At 42.8% G+C, this 24,909-nt stretch overlaps 1 protein-coding gene across 1 annotated transcript in view; it reads left to right on the forward strand.

Annotated features, from left to right (window-relative positions):
• Window positions 1-5,082: 5,082 nt before the first annotated feature.
• The window catches only part of LOC134092242 (cadherin-22), a 59,099-nt gene continuing 39,272 nt past the window's right edge, over window positions 5,083-24,909 (forward strand). The window contains exons 1-2 of the mRNA XM_062545041.1: window positions 5,083-5,628; window positions 10,756-11,050. Of these exons, the coding sequence (XP_062401025.1) occupies window positions 5,395-5,628; window positions 10,756-11,050 (529 nt within the window). The 5' untranslated portion in view covers window positions 5,083-5,394. The remainder of the gene's footprint in view (window positions 5,629-10,755; window positions 11,051-24,909) is intronic.

Genomic DNA, 24,909 nt, shown 5'->3' on the forward strand with positions numbered 1-24,909 from the left:
AATGTTAATTGACACAACGCTAATTAGCCCTGGCCATTGACTCCAGGCCACAGCTGATTGCACGCTACAAGTCTGCTTCCCCCAGCCAATTTTTTTTTTTTTTTTTTTTTTTTTCTGTGCGCTTCGTAGGCCCTCTGCATTAATTACATTAAAAAAATACTTAATACGATATGTAGGGAAGGAGAATATGAGAAGGAATGTGTGTGTGTGTATGTGTGTGTGTGTGTGTGTGTGTGTTTGTGTTTGTGTTTGATGAGAGAGAGACTTAGAGATAGAGAGAGAGAGAGAGAGAGAGAGAGAGAGAGTGATTGGAATAGAGGGAGAGAAGTGGAGAAGGAGAAGGAAAAGGAGAGTGGGAATGGTTACTTTTTCATGAGCGCGTAAACAGCTCAAGTTTAATGGTTATGTCTGAAGAAGTACTTCAGAGGGAGACTTTCACCCCCCAAAAAGTATTTGATACAAATGGTCTTTAATTAATCTTGCACACATGGCCGAGTGTGTTTAAAAAGATCTGCCGGAGAGAGGGCTGGGGTTGTTATAGATTGGCTGAAATGAATTAATCTTCATCTCTCCCTCTAAGTACTCTGCCTTTGAGGGGAAAAAAGGAGAATAAACAACATGCGTTAACTTGAAGTTTACTCTTCTGTGAAAGTGCAAAGCATGAAAATATTGTTGAAAAATATGAAGATAAAAAAAATCTTCCCCTCCTCACTGCTGTGGAGTATTAGTCATTTTCCTCCTTACTGTTTACTTGTTAATTTTGTATGATCGTGTCTTAAATACATACATACATATTTTGAACAGTTCTGCTCTGTATTTATCTCCTGTGGTTTTTCTCCCTTGGTTAAATGACATATGGAGGGAGGTCTTTTAGGATTGGAGGCTGAATCACTGGCTTTGCTTTTTCTCCTTTAAATGTCATACATGCCATTGCCATTTAGCGTCAAAGCCTGCTTAGGCTCAGAGGTCCAAGGAATCATCATTGTTACTGAAGTTGGGAGGAAAAATGGGCTACAGTGAAATACTCACGTTCATGACGTGTCCAACAGCGTGAGGAAACAGCAAATATCCGACAGTGCTGCACTGGGATTTTGCTGTCATTTTTTTTTTAGATTCATAAGCTTTTCCAAAGGCCAGAAGACCTTTAAAAAATAAATAGTGTGGCAGCTAATTCTAAATGGCTGTGAAATTCCACGCTCCACTAAAAAAAAAGTCATAGTGTGTTGTTTGTAAAATGGCTACACCCACACTACAGTCAAATGTTACTATTTGACAGAACACCTGTTTGGTGTCCTAGCTTGAATGATGTGGGTCCTGTTAATAGGACAGATGTTGATTTGGAGGGAATGTGACGGAATTGAGAGGAGAGTTGCCATCTGTAGTTAGGAGTGGCCAAAAACGCTCAGGGCTAGAATGAGGGGTAGAGAGATAAAGGCATTTTATTAGCGCTTGATTAAGGTCAAGCAAACAACGTTCAACACAAAAAAGCAAACGCTGAAAAATCGTTAAAAAAAAAAAATCTTTCCGGCTAGGCTTCTCTATCCACCTTATTCTTGAAGCCGACTGCTGGTCCGGTTTTCATCTTTCATCAATTCTGTTAACATATAACTTAGTGCAGTCTCAGTAGCGTAACCTGAATATTCTTCCATTTATATTACTTTTCGAAATGTTGACAATTCTGCACTCATCACATATTTTTCATATCAGTTTATCATATAAGTATATAAGAGTCAGACCATGTATTTTCCTCAGACTGCCATCATGTGAAGCCACTTCAATCAGTACAATGCAGCTTCGTCTGGACATAGAAAACCGGATTTCGGGAATGTCTGAATTGTCTTCCATGACATCCAGTGACATCCATTGTTGGCTCACGAATAAGGTGGACATAGTAAAGGACAAATCTTGGCTATCACTAGGCCTCTAACACAGAGGACAATATACAGCAAACTCAGGGTCAAACACATGCAGACAATAGAGGTAAACATATGACCCTGAAACAAAAATACAATACAATACACTCCTTACTAAATAAACAAGGGATCACTGATTCATTGTTTCATACTGAACTCATTGATTAAAGATGTTTCTAAACAAACAGGAAAACATACAGTCAGAAGTAGTTTGACCAGTGCAACCTCTGTGGTCAGTCATGCCAGTAGTCGAATAAAAGCTTCCCCTGTTTTAGTGTAAGTAGATTGACCCACAGCAAACAAAGGAAGGCGCAATACAGCAATGGGCATAACATTCATTCAAACATCACTTCTGAGTTAATAGCACTGGCATGGCCATGCGGTTATTTCATCATTTCCCAACAACAGCAAAAACGCACGGGTAGCCTATGTAATGTGTCTAATAATATTGCCATTAGCTGCAACTCAAACACCTTTCCCCTTCACTCTTTTACTTTGCAAAGTGAGTAAAAAGCGCTACTAACTGCATCTACATCATCGCCAATCTAACATCATCTACCTGCATCAACGTAATTGGGCAACAAGTTTCTTGGAAAACATTGTTTGTACGGGCACTGCACTAGTCAAAAGATAAATGTTAACAAGAATCACCAACTGTTGTAGAACGAGTCTTTTGTCCTTTTGTTACTAGATACAGTAATATGTGCGTGTGTTTGCACTGCAGACAAGATTATGTGTATGTTCGCATGAGTTTGTGAAAAGAAGGCAGATCTGCTTGCAAGCATGACATTGTTGGTGGACGGTCGCATCAAAATTATCAGTAGAAGCAAACATATTTTTAAAGATATTTTTTCAAGGCCAAGTATAGTATACTGTATAGCAAGATGTGCCAACCAAGACTAGCAGTTTGTAAATATCATATTTGCTGCACCAATGTTCTGTACAAGAACATGATGGACTTGAAAGTAATGATAGACCCTTGAAAAATATTTCCACATTTATATGCTTTCTCTGTGGACTGGTTGTATTTTTGCGTTTTAGATGTCTGTCCTGTTGCCTCTGTGATGTAGAAACCAGGTCACTTGTTCTGTAGCAAAGCAACATAGCTTTGTATTTTTAGACAAAGTAAAGTGTTGAAATTCCACCAAAGCCTGCTGCCATACAATAGGTTAAATACCTAGAGGTGAAAAAAAAAAGATTACTTCCTGACTCTTAAGTCTGCTGCCCTTGAGGTTGTGACATTTTAGCTGCACTAAATGGTGTGTGTATGTGAGCGTGTGTGTGTGTGTTTATGTGTGTGTGTGTGTGTGTGTGTGTGTGTATGTTTTTTTTTACTGTGTGGAAGGTTTCCCAAAGACCATTAATCACCATCTCTCCCAGTGCGCTCTCTCTCGCCCCGCGACGGAGCCCTGGCTCTTATCAGCTCCTCCGCTCTCTCTCTCTCTCTCTCTCTCTCTCTCTCTCTCTCTCGTCTCACGTGCCGTTTGTTTGAAGTATTAGGAGCCGTTGCTGCGACGCATCAAATTAATTGATTAATACTTTTATCCAATTAGCGCGCTCGCATGCTATTAATCAGCTGAGCTGGCCTGCCCCTGGACCTGTGCCGCTGGGCCTCGCGCGCTCACGCTGGGCCCGTGATGTATCGGCGACCGCCTCCCGCCTCCCAGCGCACCTGACTGGGTCACCTGTGGATGCCGTTGCTCTCGGCCCGGGTGTATTGCTGGGACTCCTGCTGAGAATGGCTCATACCCCAGGAAACAAAAACAGAGGATTTGTTCAGTAGATAGCACGCTGTGGTCATGCACATCTGTTTCTTGATGTGGTATGCAGCTACAATGAATGGGATGTTTAAGCTAAAGAAAATGGGCTGGTAAAAAGTTTGATTTGCCAAGCGCTGTTGTTTCATATTTCCCGATCTCGTTACAAGCCTCTCGCATAGTATTACATTCCAGTAGTTTTTGGAAGGCTGTTTAGGATTCCATTGAATGCAGATGCATTAGCCTCTTAGAGAGATGTCAATTTACATACAGTAACTTGCCATGCTGTACATTACAAACTGCAGTTTTTTCTACACTATTATCATCAATGTCACAGCACTAACTTTTAAACTAGCCACCTTCAAATCTGGTCAACGCTTGTTGATCATTGAACTCAACTGCCAATCAAATGCAACCTCCCCCCCCATGCTCCTGAGGCCTTTCCCATTTGCCGCTGATCTCTAAATGAACACTGCTCTGAGCAGCTACTGTTTCTCAAGTGATATGTTGTTTGGAGATCAGTGGTTAATCCTGAAGTTGCCTGTGTAAACCATTAACCTTGCTTCATACTGTAGTACAGCCCAGACACATTATTTTGAGCACACATGCACGCAGGCACGCAGGAATTTCACTGAGCTCAATAAAAAGTGGATTGGCTGTCAAACCCCTGCACCTTTGATTGAACAGTCACAATCACAGACTCTGCCACTAATACGGTATGTCCTCTTTTCTGTTACAGGGGGGGGAAATCCTGGTCCTACCAAAGCCTCATGGATGTCACTCATTTGCGGAAACACTCTCAACAAGGCCTGAAGAAGGAGAGGAAGGCGTGGATCAAGGCTCCTCAAAGACTTCAAAACAGCAGGCCTCAACAGATGTGTTTGTTCCAGATGCAGCATACATTTCATGGCTCTTTTATGCACTTTGCATGCATTTCATTATTCTAATTGAGAACAAAACAACTATTTGAACAAGAGAGATCAACATCAAAGCCACAGCGACAATCTGTAATTCTCTGTTGACACTTGCATATGGATATACAGAGGATGTTTCTGAGAAAGGATATTTGCTTATCCTGAAAGTGCTGCGATTTCTCTGAAATGGATATTAGGCACATTTCTTTCAGGCTGTGGAAATTAAGCAATCTTTTTGACATTAAATGCTATTTACTGACAAATTGACATATTTTTGATTTCTCAGGGAGAGAGAAGTGTCAGTTGGTCTTTTTTCTTCTTTGAGCAGAAAGAAGAGGTGATTTAAAATAATATTAGTAAAAAAGCTGTGAACATGCCTTGTTTTTGTGGCTCTCTGAACATGAAACAGTGTTTCTTATTTCATAATGCTATGAGTTATTCACTTCCTCAGTATAGTTTATGAATCACACTTTAGTTCATCGATAAGTTCTGAGAAAATGTTAATAGAGGGCAGACAAGAAGACTAAACACTGAGAGGAAACTGCGGCGCACTCAAAGTGAACTTCACGCCGAAAAACAAGATTTGTTTTTTATTTTTGCACACATTTCCTCTTCTGAACTTTATCAATATGCACAAGAAGCTGTAAACAAGATGAGAAGAAATCTTCAGGAACTATAGCATAAAGGGAATATCTTTTTTTTCGCTCACTGACTTTTGGATCTTGCTGGGGTTAGCGGTGGGTCCTCGGAGACCCCTCCCTCGTCTTGCCCCGAGGTGTGTCTCTCGCCCCCACCACATGTAGACCTGACATGGCTCCCTGTTGGAGGCAAGGGGCCTCTCTGCTGCTAATGGCGCTTTGGCTTGTGCATTGCTTTAGCTGGGGCCAAGCCGAGACAGTAAGGACTAGCAATGCGCTGACTGGGCCGGGGTCTCGGGACCCGGGGGGCGTCATGTCCCACGAGCGGGTGAAGAGAGGATGGGTGTGGAACCAGTTCTTCGTGGTGGAGGAGTACACAGGAACGGAACCGCTGTATGTTGGGAAGGTAATTTTGGCTTTTCACCTTGTTTTTCCCCTCACCGTTTTTTTTCCCGCCTGAAAATGAGCTGAGGCAGCAGAGAGACTGGAGGCTGGGGGGATTGAGAGAAAGAGAGATTGTGATTACTGATAGTGATGTGTCTAGATTACTGTCTAGACACATTAGTGTCAAGGAAATACATGCGGCAAGATTGAACTGAATGCAAATCTACCGTGCATGATATAACATGATTTGCGTATACCACCAGCAGGAAAATAGATTCGGGCGACACGTATGTGTCAGCATAACCCTGGTTAGCGCAGATGATCTTCAAATGCAGCCGCACAACATCCCCCTTCCCCCAATTTGCATTAACTTCCTGTGTTCCACCACTATTAGAAAGTACTAGTCCTCCAGGAGTGGGCCTGGGTTGAGTCCAGCAGCATAGGAGCAGAGACATGTTTGGAAGTGATTCATTGCAGGGAGAGAGCGTGTAGCGGGACGGTGGGAGCGGATGTTTAAATGGGACTGTGTGGCGGTGGTGGTGGTGGTGGTGGGTGGGGGGAAAGAGAGATGATTTTATTAATAAAATTACGGAGAGTTATTGCACCCCATGAAGCCAGGGCACGAGCCAAGACTATTAATAGAGCCTGCTGGTGATGCCGGACTCATCCATCGCTGAGGGTATCAAAGGCTTTAATTAGGACAATATAGGATTAAATACGATCGCCATGCCTTTTATCAGCAGTGGCCATTTAGAACAGGTTCTCTCCCCCCCCACCCCCACCCCCCCTCCTCCGGTTCCCTCCAACTCAGCAAAGATGCCAAGACTGCCCCGGCCATTAATTCAGCAATGAAATATGATTTTCCCTAAATGGTCACTCACCGTGCAATAAACTGGCAGCTTTGTTCAACACATTTGGATAATGAATTTTCATGCCCTTTTAGCCGACCCACAGACCCCCCGTCCCTATCCCCAAATGTTTATTTGTTCTCGCAAGAGGACAAGGCTTTAATAATGAAAAATTGTAGGCCTGCCAGCAGACCTCCCTTTCCTCCATTTTAGCTGATTTCAAGTTATTGTTGTTATTGTTTTCATAACTAGCTCAATATAGTCCAATAACTTCACACAAACGTGGGGAGCTTTCACATAAACTACAAAGAACACATTTGGCGGCTTGGTTAATATGCAGGACATTCTCTCTGAAAATGTAGCTGCCTGACAACTTGTGTGTGTGTGGTAAGCATGCGTATGTACCTGTGTGCTGTGATGCATTCCTTGTCCCCCCCCCCAACCTTTCTCTCCACTGACCCCAACACACACACACACGTACACACCCACACACGCTACACACACACACGCGCCACACCCCCAACCGTAGTGAGCTCTGGTTATTCTTCACCCTCCTCTCCATCGACCTCTTTCTGTCACGGTGTGCATTGCTTGTTTCCAAAATGCTGCACAGCCAGATAGTGTTCTGTAACACCTTACAGGTGTTTTGACGACTTCCCACTCCTCAAATATAAGAATGTATAAATACTGTATATTGCAGTGTCCTTGAGGACACAGGTTTGTTTTAAGTTACCTGACTTCATGATAGCGAATGGTTTGGCGAGGTGTTCGTTGCGGAGTAGTGTTTAGGACCTTGTGTTATTCATCCTTTTTTCACATATTGGAAGAATCCTTGAAAACGGTTTTGCTTAGCTACAGAAGAGGAGATCTGAACAGACACAGCTGAATAGCAGTACCCTATAGTGGTAAACCCACAGTGAGTTATCTATGTAAGGCCAACTGAACACTACAGAGATAAATGAATGTGAGTTTGTTTGCAGATCCCAGTGGTTTAGACTTGGAGACAGAGAGTTTCAAAGGCCTTCTACAGACTATAGGGGTTGCTTAGCGGCTAAGCGTATATATATTGCATGTTCACATTCACTGATGCTTTTGATTGGTTGTGACAGAATCAATGAAAATGTCAGTTAAGCTACTCAGTCAGGGTTGAATGATGTAAACATGGGCAATATATTTTTTTTGTTTTTGTTTTAAACCTCTCCTTCTTTACCTGTCTGAAGTTGTTATATAGCTAAGAGGAAGTAGGTTATACTTTTGCTTGGTTTTGTTTTTTTTATCATTTCACTCTCAGTGTGCTTAATAAATAATGGACTGTCATTTGTATTATATTTCCGGCTACTTCCACTGGTTGACAGACTGGAGCTGAGCACTTGAAATGACGGCAGTATTTAATGCTATTCAAAACATATTTATATGAAAACAAAAATCATAAGGAGAGACATCTGTATCAACATACAATTAGACTTATCTTGCTTTCAGCAAAGGGGGTTTTGATGTCTTTGATGTAAGTAATACATAGTGGCAGTCTGAGTGTTTAATAAATAAAGCCTTAGCTCTGCTCTGCATTCATATCTGGAATAGTGCCACAGTCAGATGCATCAAGATGATATAGAGACCAGTTCAGTGTATTTGCCTAAAGTATTGCGGTTTAAATCAATGAACAACTCTGAAGCTTAACTGTGTATGTTATGTGGGCTGTTAATGGTATATGTATATGGCTGACTCAGACTCAGCTCATTAATATTGCTAACTAACAGTAATTCACTCAGTCGTAATGGAGACCTTTTTTTCCGCGCTTCCTGGTTTGGCAGAATGCAATTTGTGACTGACTACCCAGTATGGTGCTGTGCTCATTTAAGACTGAGAGGGAGATGGAGGCAGATGTCCTTCATAGTGGGTGGCCGGGCCAGAGAGTGGGCAGTTAGCTGGCCGATGACCCGGGAGAGGGAGGTCGTCCCCGGCCTCTGCAGCAGTCCCCCACCACAGGCAATGCTGCACCGCCATGCGCTGCTGCTAGCCAAGGCACTGACACTCCACACATACTGGAGTTGTGCACAAGTATGCACACACACACACACACACACACACACACACACATACACACATGCACGCACACACACGCCGCTAACACAATATTGTGCTCACTGACATTATCCTTCTCATAGAGGGACAAACACCCCCTCCCCCCTCCCCCAGACACACACACACAGTCACACACACACACACACACACACACACACACACACACACACACACACACTCACTAAAGCAATAGTGGTGATTTTTTTTTTACGAGGCCCACATCCCATCTTGTGCATCGCTGTGTTTATCAGTGGCAGGCGTGTGTGTCTTCCCCAGAAGACTGATTTACTCTTTAAAGTGGGGTCTGCCCGTCTCGCTGGCCGCCTGTCTCCGCAGCGCGGCCGGTGAACTCCCCATCAAAGGGAGGATATCAGCCTGTCTCTGATATCACCATTGACAGACAGCTTGATGGTTTAAGTTCTCTTGGCCTTGGCCCTGCCACTGGGGAACGGCGGGGAAAAGCAAAGCAAAAAGAAAACAAAGCAAAAATCAATTCTGAGACTGCCTCTTTCGACACGTCGGTTTGAGCAATTTGACACAGCCAACAAATTATTGCTGTTGATTAGCCTTGCTCAAATCCTCATTGTTTTGTTTGCAAGAAATCTATTAGCAGCCACGCTGCTGGATGCTTAGAAATGGCAAAGGCGCAGAGTGCCCGCGCATGTCTGGGAGCTGCAGCTTAGCTGGGGGAGCCCGACCTTTGACCTTTGGGTTGATATCCACAGCTAACACAAGGCCCCAGCTACACCAGGGAGGAGTGAGTGTTGTTTGGACAAAAATCGGCCATTAAGGAAGATGTTAGCTATTCTGGGTCATAATTGCAAGGATGGAAGCATACTGAAAAAAAGATTTTCTGTCTATGTGTGGGTTTGTTACTGTAATGCTCACGTGTTCTTTGAACAACTGGAAAAACATTGTGTTCTTTGTTGCACATTTTCTTGCTACTCTGTTTTTGTAGTCAGTGTTTTGAAATTGGTTGAAATTTGGTTCAAGCTTTAAGAAACAACCATCACGACCAAGAGCGGCGGCCATTTTTGTTTTATCGTATATAGCAGGCAGAAACGTCTTGAGATATTGCTCTTCACACTGGCTGATGGAGGATTTTTTTAATATTGGCACTGAAATATTGATACTCATGCCCCCAAAAAGTGTATATTTTCTGAGTGTTCATTTTATTTGACTCGGGGAGGATTCAAAATGAAAAGGAGGAAAAAATGCCATGCGTGGGCCAGGGCTGCATTATCCCCCTCCGTTTTACGACAAATACTTAATGAAAATCCCCAAGGGGGTGATCGAATCCTGTATTTAATTAAGGGTTTATAAAATATTAACAGAGGAGATGGGGGATTTCACCCCCCCCCCCACCCCCTTCAGTCCACGGCTGTTTGGATGATGGGCCGTGCCTGCGCTTGCTTTTGAATGATAATGGAAGACAGAGGAGTGGAGGACAAGAGACTAAAAACGGGTGATGGAGCCAAAGGCTGTAAGGGGAGAAGGCTGTGAGAGAATGTCTTCCAATCACATTAGTGGGGAGTTTTTGGCAGATTTATGGCGGAGGGGATGTTTAAGTTCACTCTCCCCCTCTTGTTCAGACCTACCTTTAGCAGCCTCCGAGAAGAATTTGATCTGATAATTTGAAGCCCTTTTCAGAGAAGGGCATGACATGCTGAAATGTGCAAATTACCTGGCGTGCTGCACTGCAGTCTGCACTTATGCCTTAAGAGAGAGGTGATGGTGTTTGGTGCCTCTATGCTTTTAACAGAACCTTTGCTGCCTCTATACTTTTAGTAGAACCTCCTTTTCTTGTTGCTTCAATATGCGTTCTTGATGAGTCCAATAGCCCTTTGTGTTAATAATGAATGTGTTAGAAATACCTCTGGAGATTTGTGGAAAGTGCTGTATTATCAAATTTAAATTACATCATCAGGCCAGTAGTGACTAGTGCAGTTTCAATTCCTTTTTGTGTCACTTCCCACGTAATGGTAACATTTTTGACTTTCATAGCTCAGCTTTTTGGTGCCGTTTCACACCAATTCTCACCTACTCAGCACTAGACACTGTTGAGAAACATCTTGGCATTTGAGTGTTGTTTATTTTTGTTGTCGTGGGGCTCAACCTGGGAAAACCTGTGGGCAACACACACACACACACACACACACACACACACACATACACCCTCATAGCAAGTGTCACTCACCCGTGTCTCTGACCACCTTTAGATCCACTCCGACTCCGACAACGGCGAGGGCATGATCAAGTACACCATCTCGGGCGAGGGCGCCGGCACCATCTTCATCATCGACCAGATCACGGGCGACATCCACGCCACGCAGAAGCTGGACCGCGAGGAGAAGGCCTACTACACGCTCCGCGCCCAGGCCCGCGACCGCTACTCCAGCGCGCCGCTCGAGCCCGAGTCCGAGTTCGTCATCAAGGTCCAGGACATCAACGACAGCGAGCCCAAGTTCCTGGAGGGGCCTTACATTGGAAGCGTGGCAGAGTTGTCGCCCATAGGTGAGAAAGCTAAAAATTGCATATAGACGAGGCTCTCAGACGTGTCATTGGGGTGGTTGCGAGGGGGGTCTTGATTGTGGTCTGAGGTGCAGCTTTGATTATTAATGCTTCATTCATCAACTGTCATCGGCTGGCAGCTCACGTTAATCATCTCCCACAAATAGCAGTATAAATATGTATCGATCTTGACCTAGTTATCAAGACATGATGATACGTTTTAATGACGATTCCGCTAATTGCTGAAATTCCTAATGGAAGGAACCTGCCTGTGAACGTGTGCACGTGTGTGTGTGTGTGTGTGTGTGTGTGTGTGTGTGTGTGTGTGAGAGAGAGCAAGCCTGTTTGCAAATGCTTTAAGAGCGTGTGATAGTAAATGCAATGGCTCGAACACTCTGTCACAGCGAGCCACCTGATTGGAATTAATTCCTGCTTCCTCAGCATGTTCATGTGCAGGACTTGGGGGCTTGCAGAGTGTGCAGAGGCAAGAAAGAGAGGGCGAGAGAGAGAGAGAGAGAGAGAGAGAGAGAGAGAGAGCGCGAGAGAGTGAGAGAGAGAGAGCATGAGATAGGGAGGGCAAACTGCGAAACACTCCGACCGACCCTCCCTCCGTCCCCCTCCTGCAGTCCTCATTCACTTACCTCTCCGTCAAATTACACATTAAATGAGTGTGCGCTTCATGTTTTATACATCGGACAGAGTGCCGGCTCTAATGAGATAACAGTAGTGCTTAGTCAAGCATTTCCCCCGTTTGTTTTCGCCTCATATTTGCTCTCCTGTAGAACAACTGCTAATGGCGTCAGTTTTAGCACGCCGGTGATAAGGTCACCAGCCTTCCATCAAAGCCAGACAAAGTGACAGGAGACAGTCAATACTTCTCAGCCTTGACACCAGGCAGGGGCCCAACGGTGGGGTTGCTCAGACGGAGTTCACAGTAAATAATGGCTAAGTAGCTTTGAGCTGTTTTCCAGTGGTGTGATCCTGGAAAGATATACTGTAGCATGATCTTGTTTTTTCCCCCCCTTTTTTTCTTTTTTTTTTAAACAGGAAAAAAGATTGCACTGACATGATTGATTGGAGCTTTTTTTGTAGTTTTTCCTGTAGATTTTCATAGAGCTGTCAAAAGTGATGGCGATGTTGCTCGCTAGGTCTGTTCACCAGTGCGGTGTCATCATAACCCACATTTGCAGTCACTAAGCACGGGGAAGTCTGAGTTCATGAGGTACCGTAACACCTGGGATGGGAGGTCCTGTGGGGCTGTGTGCCAGTTAACAGGCAGAAAAGTGAAAGGTAGCGATCTGAGGAAAAATGAGATGTAATCGGAGAGGGTGCCCATGCATGATCACTGTGCTGTTTTATTACCTTTGTGCAATAATAATAAAAAAGTAATCAGGAACAAGCCCCCGGCATATTCATTTTCACTTAACGTTCCAATCATGCTCACTCACTCGCTCATTCATTTGCTGGCCAGTCGCTGCTGGTGGCTTTCAAAATACAAAGTCCGCGACCAACAAGCATTTGTTTTGCCATTAATCAAAGCATTTGGGGTCGTTCAGTCACGGTTAACTCAATGAAGACTACCACCAAAGCCAGCCAGAGGAGTTGCATGCAGGGAGCTTATTCAACACATTCTCCCCTTAGAGACACCCAGTAATAAAATCCATGTCGTAAATTACATTTCTCCGCCATGGGCAAATGGATGTACCGAACACCATGAAAGTCGGCCATGTTGGGACCATTGGATTCACAGTTGAATATTTTACAGCATTGCATGTGGAAGTAGCACACATCTCAGTGTGTTCATATATTGAACAGTATTGTTGAAGCTTTGTATAGTGATAAATCAGACCATGACAAATACATAAAACAAGCTGCATATGATGTAGAATTGGAAATGATGCAATCAGTTGGTCATGTGAAATCCTTTTAATGTGACGAAGGCTCCACATTGATGTTCTTGTTAAGTGGGTCAGGGCTTTATATCGGTGTGGTGCCGCATCTTCTCCTAGAGATTTGGTCATATGGACAATTTGACAGCACCAACACATTCGTCATGATCCCAAGTGAAGTGGTCTTGTATTCAGATTTTCAGATATTTGTGAGATATCTTACGATATCTTCTTAAACACGCATTGTGAATATTGCGAGAGATATCAGTTAAGAAGTATCATGGGCATGTATTTGAACCGCACCGCACAGTCACTGCTGCTACACTTGACCCTACGCTGGCCCCTATCAGTTATATCACTCAAAATGGAAAACCTTTCTCACTCATGGTGTTTCACTCTGTCAGGATTTTGGTTTGTTTCTGCCACAATGGTGCAATAGCAATCGAGAATATTTCACTTAAAAACTACAAAATATATTCATTTAGGCTATGTTATCAATTTTGGTTGTCTGTTAAAGGGATATTCCGCCATTTTTGGAAATACGCTCATTTTCCACCTCCCCTCGAGCAAAACAATCGATATTTACCTTGTTCCCGTTCATCCAGCCATTCTGTGAGTCTGGCGATACAACTTTTAGCTTCAGCCTAGCATAGATCATTGAATCGGATTAGACCATTAGCTTCTCGCCTGCTAGCTTCATGTTTAAAAGTGACTAAGATTTCTGGTAATTTTCCCATTTAAAACGTGTCTCCTCTCAAGTTAGAAAGTGCAATAAGACCAACTGAAAATGAAACCTGGCGTTTTTCTAGGCTGATTTGACATGGAACTACACTCTCATCTGGCGTAATAATCAAGGCAACTTGCAAACGTACCATAGGCGCAGTGATATCTTACGCAGCATCTGAAAATAGTCCCCATAGACAACAAGCAGTAGTAGTGCCAGTAGCTGCAAGTTGCCTTGATTATTACGCCAGATGAGAGTGTAGTTCCATGTCAAATCAGCCTAGAAAAACGCCAGGTTTCATTTTCAGTTGGTCTTATTGCACTTTCTAACTTGAGAGGAGACACGTTTTAAATGGGAAAATTACCAGAAATCTTAGTCACTTTTAAACATGAAGCTAGCAGGCGAGAAGCTAATGGTCTAATCCGATTCAATGATCTATGCTAGGCTGAAGCTAAAAGTTGTATCGCCAGACTCACAGAATGGCTGGATGAACGGGAACAAGGTAAATATCGATTGTTTTGCTTGAGGGAAGGTGGAAAATGAGCGTATTTCCAAAAATGGCGGAATATCCCTTTAAGGTCATATGAGCCTGACTCATGATGTCCAGATGATTCTTTAAACCCTCTTCATTATGAATTTAATGTCATAGAGGTAGAGTCTCATTTTGACTCTACCTTTGAAGAGTGCCCAAGAAGTGGATTAAAATGCTGTGCAGTATACTGTAAGCAAATCTAACCGACTATTGGATAGTTGCCATCGACTATCAACTATTGTTAGTCTGTCGAAATGTCAGCCAGTAAACTGACAAGGCAAACCTCAGGGTTTCCATTCAGCCCATTCACATATTCTGCATGCACTCATGAACGTTTGGCTCAGGAATATGCACATCTGTGTGTGTTTCCATTCACTGTCTTTTGCAAACTAAAAAGGGACAATCTGATCAGTTGTGGGATCAAAACGTAAAGTTGTCAGGGCGTTTACAGACACATTCAGGTAGAAATGCAACAAAATTGAATATATAACAAATAGTTTCCATCCACTTTAATCATCAGGGTTCGTACGGGTGCTTGAAATCCATGAAAATGCTTGGATTTTAATGTGGTGTTTTCAAGGTTTGAAAAATGCTTGGATTTGGGGTAAAGTGCTTGTGAATGCTTGAAAGTGCTAGGCCTACATATTTCTCGGCAGTCTGACTCAATAGACCAATTATTAAATGAAGGGAAATAAAATTAATTTGCCGTAGGGCGCGCGCTGACAATGACGACGGGTTTGGTGCTTCTCATTCATCACTCCGCAAACATGTCCGTTCGCTAGTCTTCTTCATTGAAAGTGAAAGCAGACGTGTGTTGATGAATGTTTGATGCAAGTTCGATGTGTGTGGTGAACTATTTGTTTCTTAGCAGAAGCCATGAAACGGTAAAGGTCAAATTATTTATTTAAAGATACATCATTTATTAAGTTGTTTTGGCTTTGCCACGCGTTCGCGTCCAGTTTGACGTGTCTGGATTTTCCGATAATGACAGCAGCAATCTCGTGATGCTGTATTGACTTTTAATTTAAATGCGCGTGGAAGTCTAAGCTATTGTGCTTGAAGTTAGCTGTGACCGACTAGCCTACTGGTTTTCATCGTTTTAACCACAAAGCCTGTCGACTTTAGGTCTACTAAATTGTTTAGTTAACACCTTGTCATTTCGCGTTTGTCCAACCGTTCACCTCCGTGCGCCCCATGTCATTCAAAACATATTTCGGGATAGCCATCTCACTATGAGAAAACGTATGACAATAGTGCTAAGATATTAACACGTTGGCATGCTTGGTAAACACCAGTCTTGCACATAATATTGAGCTGATTTTTTTTAGTGGAAATGGCTTACTGTCACATTGTGCTGATAGATGAAAAAAGTCGCCTATTTAAAGGCACAGTCTGAATTTTAAGCATCAATATCAATAGGCCTATGGTTCACTATCAGGACTAGAGGACTGTAAGGGGGCAGGCTATATGTGATAAAGTAGGCCTGTATTAAAACATGTAGTCAAAATTATAACTTTATGTTGATTTAAGTTGAAACAAAACATGTTATGAACTGAGAAAATCCATGGTTCTACATCATTGTTGGCAAAATGATCATGATAGCCTACATATTTCAGCCATATCTGGTTTAGTCTTGAGTAGGCCTAGGCTACTTTGCTATAAATGAGTTATAGACTTATATATAGACTATATTGTGGTATGTTATAATGTTTGAAATATATGTATCACAGTTTATCAATAGTTCTCATAAAAGTCATCAAATGTCATCATTTAAGGGGGTATTTTTCAAAAATTTCTCCTGGGGGTGCTGGGTATATTTTCCTCTTTTTTTCTCCTATGATATATGAAATATGGTGTGAATCAATCCATGCTGTTCAACATTATCGAGTGCTGTCAGTAAGAAAAAGAACAAGGAAATTTGATATGACATAGACCAAATAGAGCAGCAGCAAACACTAATGAAATGGTTCCATTTTCTATGCCCCATTCAGTTTACCTAATGATAGCTGCTGGTTATATATTGGGCTTAGATTGTATCAAATTTTCTGGTTCTTTGTCCTACAATGACCTAAAACAACAGGACTTTGGATTTGTTCACACTCGATTTCGGTACTGGAAAACTGGTCTTGAAAGTCCTTAAAAAGTGCTTGAATTTGGCCATGAAAAAGGTGTACGAACCCTGAATCATGTTCTAGCCCAGGGGTCTCCAACCTTTTTGGGGATGAGGGCTACCGGAAGAACTCGAAATCATATGGAGGGCTACCCATTTGAAGCGAACAGCCCCTCACAACCTTTTATGCGAGGGTAACCCTCCTAAATAGTGGGTGATATACAATGTCAAATTATCAATATTATGTGCTGTAGGCCCATACGCCTTTATTTAAACAACTTTTCATCTGATTTTTCAATATTTTAATCAATATGCAACACTACCAACATCTTGTTCAGTTTGTTCATTTCAAAGTTTGCATGGGGAACCTAATATTTATTTTTTAACAACAACAAAAAAAATGTGTTGTGCAACTAATAATTTAGGTTAGCTAATTTAGGTTAGCTACATTACTCACCATTAAGAATTTCGAGGCTGTTTAAGTTCTGATTTCAGTGGACAACTGTTTTTTTTTTAACATTTCAATAGTAATCACCAACACCACCTTCCCTAACTTATGAAGACGCCTTTTATAGTTATTGCACGTCTCCATGATCTGACAACATGTTGCGCCCGGTAGGTTGATTGGATCATGGCATAGCCTACATGCCACACGGTTTCCAGCGCTACACGGAGGAGAAAAGGCCCGTGCAGTAAAGCAAACGTTTTTCAGTCCTTGAACAATCATGCACGAACCGTATGGAACAAACACGGAATGGGCACAGAACTTTCGTGAAGACATGCTTCCATTTGCTACACCAGACGAGCGAGCTTGTTTTTTCTGCATGTGTGCAAGCAGCTTCCGTTGTCGATTGAATGGGAAAGGTATTCTGAGCCAAAGGCTAAAAGTTAACCAGCTAGGCCTACAACTTAAGGTATCACCACCAATATCAAGTTAATGTTAATGTAGTTAATGCTACAGATTGTTGTCTACATACATTCTTAAAATGGTTCTTGTCTATAGTTAAATGATTAAAAACGTCACAACGGAGGATGTTTTTAGAGCGTGATCTGCAGACGACTTGTGGGCTATTTTTAGAAGGTGCGCTGCGGGCGCCTCATATGCGTCTCGCGGGCTACCTGGTGCCCGCGGGCACCACGTTGGAGACCCCTGTTCTAGCCTATGCAAATTGGGAGTTAATCCACCCCCCTCTAGCAAATCAAATTGGTGTGCGCATTAGAAGATTGAGAGCCCATTTCAAGTGTTTCCAGTCAGAGTTTCTTATACGAATAGTTCAAATGTGCATTAAAAAGTTGGATTGAAACCCCAGTGCTACGGTTAGAATGAGGAAGATAGTGAAGGAAATGTTTTATTAATAGCTATTAGCTACATTTGCCATGGAGAGAAACAGAATAACCAATAGGAGGTGAGTGTTTGGCTCAGGTGACGCTGCAAAAGTCAATGGTCAACATACTGTATGCTGTAGGAATACTCAACAACCAGATGAACTACTGTAAGTGTAAGTTGAGCGTACATTCCAAAGGTGCTGAAAGGCATGTTTCGTAGCAGCAGATGTTCATCATCAAATGAGCAAATGTCAAGCATAAATGACAAACATGCCTTTCCTGTTCTTCAATGTATTCTTTAAAAAGGATGCAGGCACTCAAACACATCCTGACAGAGAAAGCCAAAAATATTGCACTGATAAATCTAAGTGTAACTTTATGATATATAATCTACCGTAAGATATATGATGTATGAAAAAAGATACAGTCAGTTTTTTTTTCAGTCATTTTGACTGTTGAAAAGAGTGTTCATGAAGTGGATTAAAATGCCTTGTGATATGCTGTGAGCAGCTATCTTGTTAATCTGTCCAAATGTCAGCCAGTAGACTGACAAGAAAGGCAAAAGGCCCCATGAGGCCGCAATACGTGGCAAATGCACTACAACAATAAGTCACTTACAACCTCCTTGGGCTTATTACACACCAAACAGACATCTGATTTCATTGACTGACACCAGTGTTTACAGTTGTTCACTTGTTTCCGTGTCACCTTCTACCATGTTTGGCATTTTATGAAGAAAACGGACTTCTTTACTTTTTAACTGCACATCTGAATGCATTGGTCATGGTGAAGCAGTTACAAAAAAATGTAGTGTGTTGGTTGCACATCGTACAATCTAGGCCAGGTTTACAAGTCCTCATGCCATTGGGGGCCATACACCAACAGTCTTTTCAGTGCTGTCAGAAGAAGAAACATCATGTTTGTTCCATGTGCAAACAGGGCATACCCATACTCATGTACAAAGGGCTGTGGATGATGTGTGCTAGAGCTGAGAGCAAAGACAGTGCCCTTTATCCAACTGCCTGCATTTTCTCTGTATTCACAGTCATATAAAGCGAGGAATGTTTTTTTTTTTTTTTTACTGTAGCACAAACACCCTTCCACATGGCTATTGATGGACTGTATTTTGTTTCAACAAAGATACTGCATAAACCTCATGTGTGGCAGTGTGTTTTGAAAGCAACAGTGTTACTATAGACTTACTAACACCAAATCTCAATTGAGATTGGGAATGGGTCTGGGGACCCTTCATTGGCTTCCGATTTCCAAAGGATGTAACCAGCAATTAAATTAAACTGGTACATTAAACTCTTACCCAGTCTTTTCAAAAGTATAGCAAATTATGAGAATAACACTGACGCCATCAGCACAGCCATAGGTTGTGGTGAACAGAGCGGCTAACTGTACTCCTCTGTCTGTCATCATTTAAAACCCGCCCCATAACGAATAAGTGGTTGTGATTAGTTCTTGGGTTTTTGGTGATTCGGAAATTGTCTTTGATGGAACAGTGTCCAGACAGACATGCAGAGAAAATTCATGTGACTGGGTTCATCCAGGCTAGTGTCACCATTACCGCTAGGGTTAGGCCTACTCTGTTTTTTGTGGATTTGTTTGCACAGTGAGATGAAGCACAGACACCGAACTCTGCATAGTAATGCTTTGAGATCTGCCTTTGTAAGGCACTTTGCGTTTTGTTAACGATGACTTTCAAATGCACAGAGGAAGTGTTCTGAATAAATTGATAATGGATTCATGGTAATGCCCCTTAAAACGCTCGGGCATTTGGCAAAGGACATTGCTAAATGCCGGGATCAGCCTAACATTCTGAAAGGAAGTCATATGCAGGTCTGTTTGAAAGACAACTATTCCATTAGGAGCACTGGCTGAGTCTTAGTTCACCAGTTACACTTCCATTTGAGTCAGGCTCTAATTGGTCATTATACACACAGGGGCGCCTGGTTCAGCTAGATGTGAAAATGGATGACTGATTGGTCACCGATGACACACTATCATCTGTATAGACTTTCAGCATGTGTGTTTTGCATATGATAATCTTTTTGAGGACAATGCCTGAATAAAAACCAAAGTAAAGAGCTGTGTAAAGCCATTTCAGTTTGTCCCAGTGTTATCGAGCGAAGTTGTTTCGCTCTTATGGGGTTGTTTACCTGGTGTGTTTTCCTACTTTGACAGGTTTGAGAGAGGGCAATGTTTTTACCTACAGTAGGCAACACTTTTGTAAAAATCTAGAACACTCCAGAAACGAATGGACTTGGCTCTTGTACGATCCTTCTGATCCCTAAAAGCACTGACCCACCACCTGTGTGACAGAGATATTTGGTTAGCCTCTCAAGTGATGCACTCAGGATGGATGAAGTCACTTTACCGAAGATATGTTCTATTATTAATGGTGTGTTTGCTAATGCATACAGTGCATGTGCCTGTGTGTGTGTGTGTTTATGTGTGTGTGTGTGTGTGTGTGTGTGTGTGTGTGTGTGTGTGTGTGTGTGTGTGATAGAGTGTGTTTGTGTTGTTTCTGTTTCACTACAAGCCCAAAACTCTGTAGTGTTTTGGTTCTGATCCAAGTTATCTTACCTATTGCAGTTGTGGCTCCTAGTATTTGTTGTACATATGCTAATTAGTTGTGTATGTTAAAATGTAACACTGCACATGGTGTTGCAAAAATTAGAGTATCTTTTTAATACAAAATTATACACATACTCATATTTATATGTCTGATTTGGAGGAACAGGAGGTCCCACTCATTTGATAAACTCTGTGTTATTAAAAACTACACCATAAATATTTGAGAAGGATGCTTCCCCCCTTGCTCTTTGTGGCCATTCTAGCCAAAGTAGAGGTTTAAATATTTAGGCCTGGGCTAGTTTGCCCTGCTCTGACTTTTCAGCTTCTTGCATTACATGCAAAAATAATATGACTCTTGTACATCGCACTTTGCTCAACATGGTTATAAAGCATGAGCTATCTTTGTCCCCATTAATGACTTTGAGATGTTGTGGTGACTCCTGTTTTATTTAAGCCAGAACCACCAGCTTCGCAAACGGGGTGGTCACTGTTAATTATGCAACACAAATACCACCTATCAGAGTGCATGCTCTGCTTCATTGAAGGAGCCCTGTGAAAGAAGAGGGCAGGAAATAAAGAAAAAAGAAACAGTAACTGATAGTCTTTAAGTCTTTATGACTTACTGGACCTGTTTTTTTTAGGTTTTTTTTTTAAGTTAGCGCACTGGAGGCACTGAGATGTATAAATAATAAAAGGAAGAGGTCTTAGAGAGCATATTTCCGTGCTCTCAGCACTGTCTTTGCTCTTTAAACAGCAGTGAACAACCGCATTTGAATTTCCAAAGCCTCACCTGACTCATCTGGCCGGATTATTGTCAAATGGTGCGTAGATATTTTTCTCAAAAGGCACAGGTATGCGGTAAACAATGTCTGTTTTCTCTCACTCGGTGGTTTGATTTCCTGTCCCTACAACAACCCCACCCCCTCCACACACACACACACACACACACACACACACACACACACACACGCACACACTCCTCCCGGGAGCCCCACCCCCGCCTCCCCCCACGAGATGTACGATTAAACTGGCCCAGCAAGGCAGGATGCACCGGGGGTCAGAGCGGCCCCTGACAGAAGCATACGCTGACGGATGGTGCCAGTGTAATTGTGTGATTGATGGGCTGTTTTGAGAGGACCCTGGCCACGGAGAGACAGGTGGGGTCACAAGGCCTGTGCCTGATCATTCTGACTCTCTGACCCCCCTGTGCCATCTCCCCTTGATTGACAGCGCTGCCACCTCTTCCAAAGTTGCACACAGTGTTTCGTCTACTGGCTATATCAGGTTTCATGTTTGTATGTATGAATGTATGTATGTATGCATGTATTTACATCCACGTTTATGTAATTTAGTCAGTTTGTGTGTGTGTGTGTGTGTGAGGGAGAGAGAGAGAGAGAGAGAGAGAAAAAGAGAGAAAGAGAGAGTTTGAGAAGATATGGATGGGAAATAGGAAGATGAGAAATAATGTTTCGTTTTTTTAGTTTAATCAACTTTGAGTTGAAAGAAAACATTTTGCATCCATTCACTGTGTGAGAGAGTCAATTATCCTAGTTTTCACAAAGAGGCAAGTCACATGGATCTCGTAACAGAGCTTTCACTTTATGCCCCTCTTGTGAGCCATTGAAAATGAGTCAGACTATAGAAGCTTCACTCACCAAAAAAAATAGCCTCATCCGATTTCAGGGGGCCTGCATTTAGCATTCCCGCTAGCGCTGTGGTGACCGTTTGAGCTGCTTGTTCATTGATTGTTGCATTGATTATACACTGTAGATACAGTTAAGGTGGTGTTCGAAGCTACCTGAGAGCTAACCACCCTTTACTGACACCACTAAACAAATAACAGCACAGTCCAATAAAAGACCTTAGGCTTCGCCTGGTAAAAGCCTAGATTTATATATCTGTCGCAACGGATGTGAAAATACCATCACCACATCCTTGTAGGACCTCATTCAAAATTCGAGTAAGCAGGCCATTGACTTTTATGACATACCACTTTCACCCCCACCCCTCCCTCTTTCCTCCTTTTTCTTTTTTTCCCCCTTCTCCCGTTGACTTTTATGTCGGACAGCCAGCCACATGAATCACGGCTGAAGTGGCGGAGGAGCGGCGTTTCGTGTGAAAACACCTCGGCGCTTTATGGCAGCCACTAAATGATCCATAATGCCTGGAGATTTGGGGTGGGGAGCCTCTCAGTCCCGCTGCGCTGGGCTTAGGACAAGAGGGGGCTCGGCGGCGGAGAGGAGCGAGCGAGCACCAAACGCACCACGCTGTCTCTCTCCGCTGCCTCCCGCTGTGCCATCACCAACACCATGGCTGAGAAGGAGAGACAGACAAACAGAGAGCGAGAATGAGAGATGATAGAGAGAGGGAGGCAAGGATGGAGAGAGAGAGAGAGAGAGGGAGAGACATATAGAGAGGGACATGGAAAGAGAGAGGAAGAGAGAGAGAGGGAGAGGGCACAAATCTCCTTTACGACACCGGTGCTTAAATAGCTGTCAGTCGAGCGTCTCGCACATGGCCGGGCCGCTCCTTCGGTTGCCTCTCTCCCGAGCTGTAATTGAACCGTCTCCTCCCCCTAAGTGCAGCCACTGTCGTCGGAGGCTGTTTCAAACAGATTGTGTTGATGCCGTTAAATACATATGTGCGTAAATCTCCGTCTTCCTCTCTCTCTCTCTCTCTCTCTCTCTCTCTCTCTCTCTCTCTCTCTCTCTCTCTCTCTCTCTCCTTTCTCTATCTCTGTCTCCCTGGATCTCTCTCTCTCTCTCTCTCTTTTGCTCTCATGTGCTCTGTGTGCTTAGGGGGCTAAAAGCAATATCACTGAAATTCTGTCTTCTCAATGAGTGTCTCGGTCACATTCAAATGAAGGTTTCAGCATCCATAATATTTCTCACATGCCCGTCCTTGCATGCATAAAATCAGGGTTACAAGCTGAATCTGACCATCAGGTTTTTTTTTTATATTATTATTCACCCTAATAGTATTCATTAGATAAGATACTGTACAGGTTTGGATGCCAGAGGATGTGAATTATCAATAGAATGCTGGGCTGCCTAAGCCATGTCAAGGAGAATATCTTACTGGCATCATTTTTTAATCCATCCCAGAGCATTTGGGAACCAGCCAGACCAGAACAATCAAAACTACCTGACACAGGAACACAGGAAGGGCAGGAAGGGAGGGCAACTTTTAACTTGGCAAGTTTTCATCACTCGGATTCAAGACTGACCCTTTAATGTATTTTTTATGGCCGTACCATTCCCTGCTAATCACGTACGACTACCCCGGTCTGTGTCATGAGAGAGGTTATATCACTGTAGACCGATACACTTCCTGGCAGTAGTCCAGCCTTATAAGAGATGGTTATGCTAATAGAGGAGTTTAAACATTCCTCTTGTTCAACTGGTAAGAGTATATTGTTAGCCAAGGTCACAGGTTCAATTCCTATGCAGGAGTAACACTGCCAAATGAATGTGCTTGCTATGTGCCACTGATTGTGAGGATGCTGCGTGTATTGATTTTCTTGATATACAGGTTCTCTTGCTGCGAATGGAGAGTCTCCAGAGTCATACAGTAGTCATGGCTAGTTCACACTTACAGTATGCATCTTGTGTTCTGCTTCTTAGTTTGACTGACTTGAATTGTACTGAGTTTAGGAATGTATGTGCATCTGGCATTCAGTTCTGTTTGATTGATTGATTTACCTTCGTTTGCCCAAATGTTTAAGTATGTGTTTCTGAAATCGATATAATGTATAGGGAGGAAGGACTTCCAGTAGAATATATAAGGTTTCTTAACATTTTAAACTAATGTATACCTTTTCAGCTGTGCAAGCAAAGTGCGTCCAACGTGTATATTTAAAACATACATATCAATGCAAAGCTATGAATAGAAAACAAACTCTGTTTTCAGTAACACTCAGCTGAGGTTTGCTTGCTCTGGGATGGAGACGCACATGTGGAGTTGAGCAAAGGAAGGGGCAGACCAGGAAGTGCAAACAAGCAAGCTGAATATATTTGAAGGCAGAGGGAAAATATTTGCAGAGAGAAGAAAGTACACATGAAATGCAGAAAAGAAATAAGGCACTGTAACTCCCCCACTCTCCATAGCACCACAGCACCTCCACACAACCTCAGAACAGAGAGAGAGAGAGTAGAGGAACTCTGGTCTGTTTCATTCCCCACCGCCCCAAAACCTACATTTCTTTAGCCTGTGAGCCGTTATTTATTTATTTTCCATTATTTATTGTATACCCTTGAGTCACAACCAAAAAAAAAAATCTGCTTAGGACATCCAAGCCAATAACTAATGACTTCCTTGGGAAGGCTGGGCGATGCATTAATGAGAGACGAAGCCACACCGCCTCGCTCTCTTTCTCGCACGCGCTTTTTTTTTGTAAATGTAAACCAAATAAAGAAGCATTTGCATTTATATAGTTCTCTCACCAATGGCGTACCCAGACTTACGGAATCAGCTGGGCGTCATGCTGATTATTACCTGGGGAAAATTAAGATAAGAAAGTAATCCTATGAAAGGGGGTGGCTTTCCCATTACCACCGCACAGCCAGGTGTGTGGAATTAAACAGCCCCCATATCCAGGGAAAAAAGGCAAAGAAGCAGAGAAAAAAGAGCAGAACAGAAATAAGAAAGATTCTGCCTCATATTCAGTGTCCTTTTCTGTTTGTTTTCCTGCGATAAGAC

This window comes from Sardina pilchardus, chromosome 9, assembly GCF_963854185.1.
Source record: "Sardina pilchardus chromosome 9, fSarPil1.1, whole genome shotgun sequence".
Taxonomy (NCBI): domain Eukaryota; kingdom Metazoa; phylum Chordata; class Actinopteri; order Clupeiformes; family Clupeidae; genus Sardina; species Sardina pilchardus.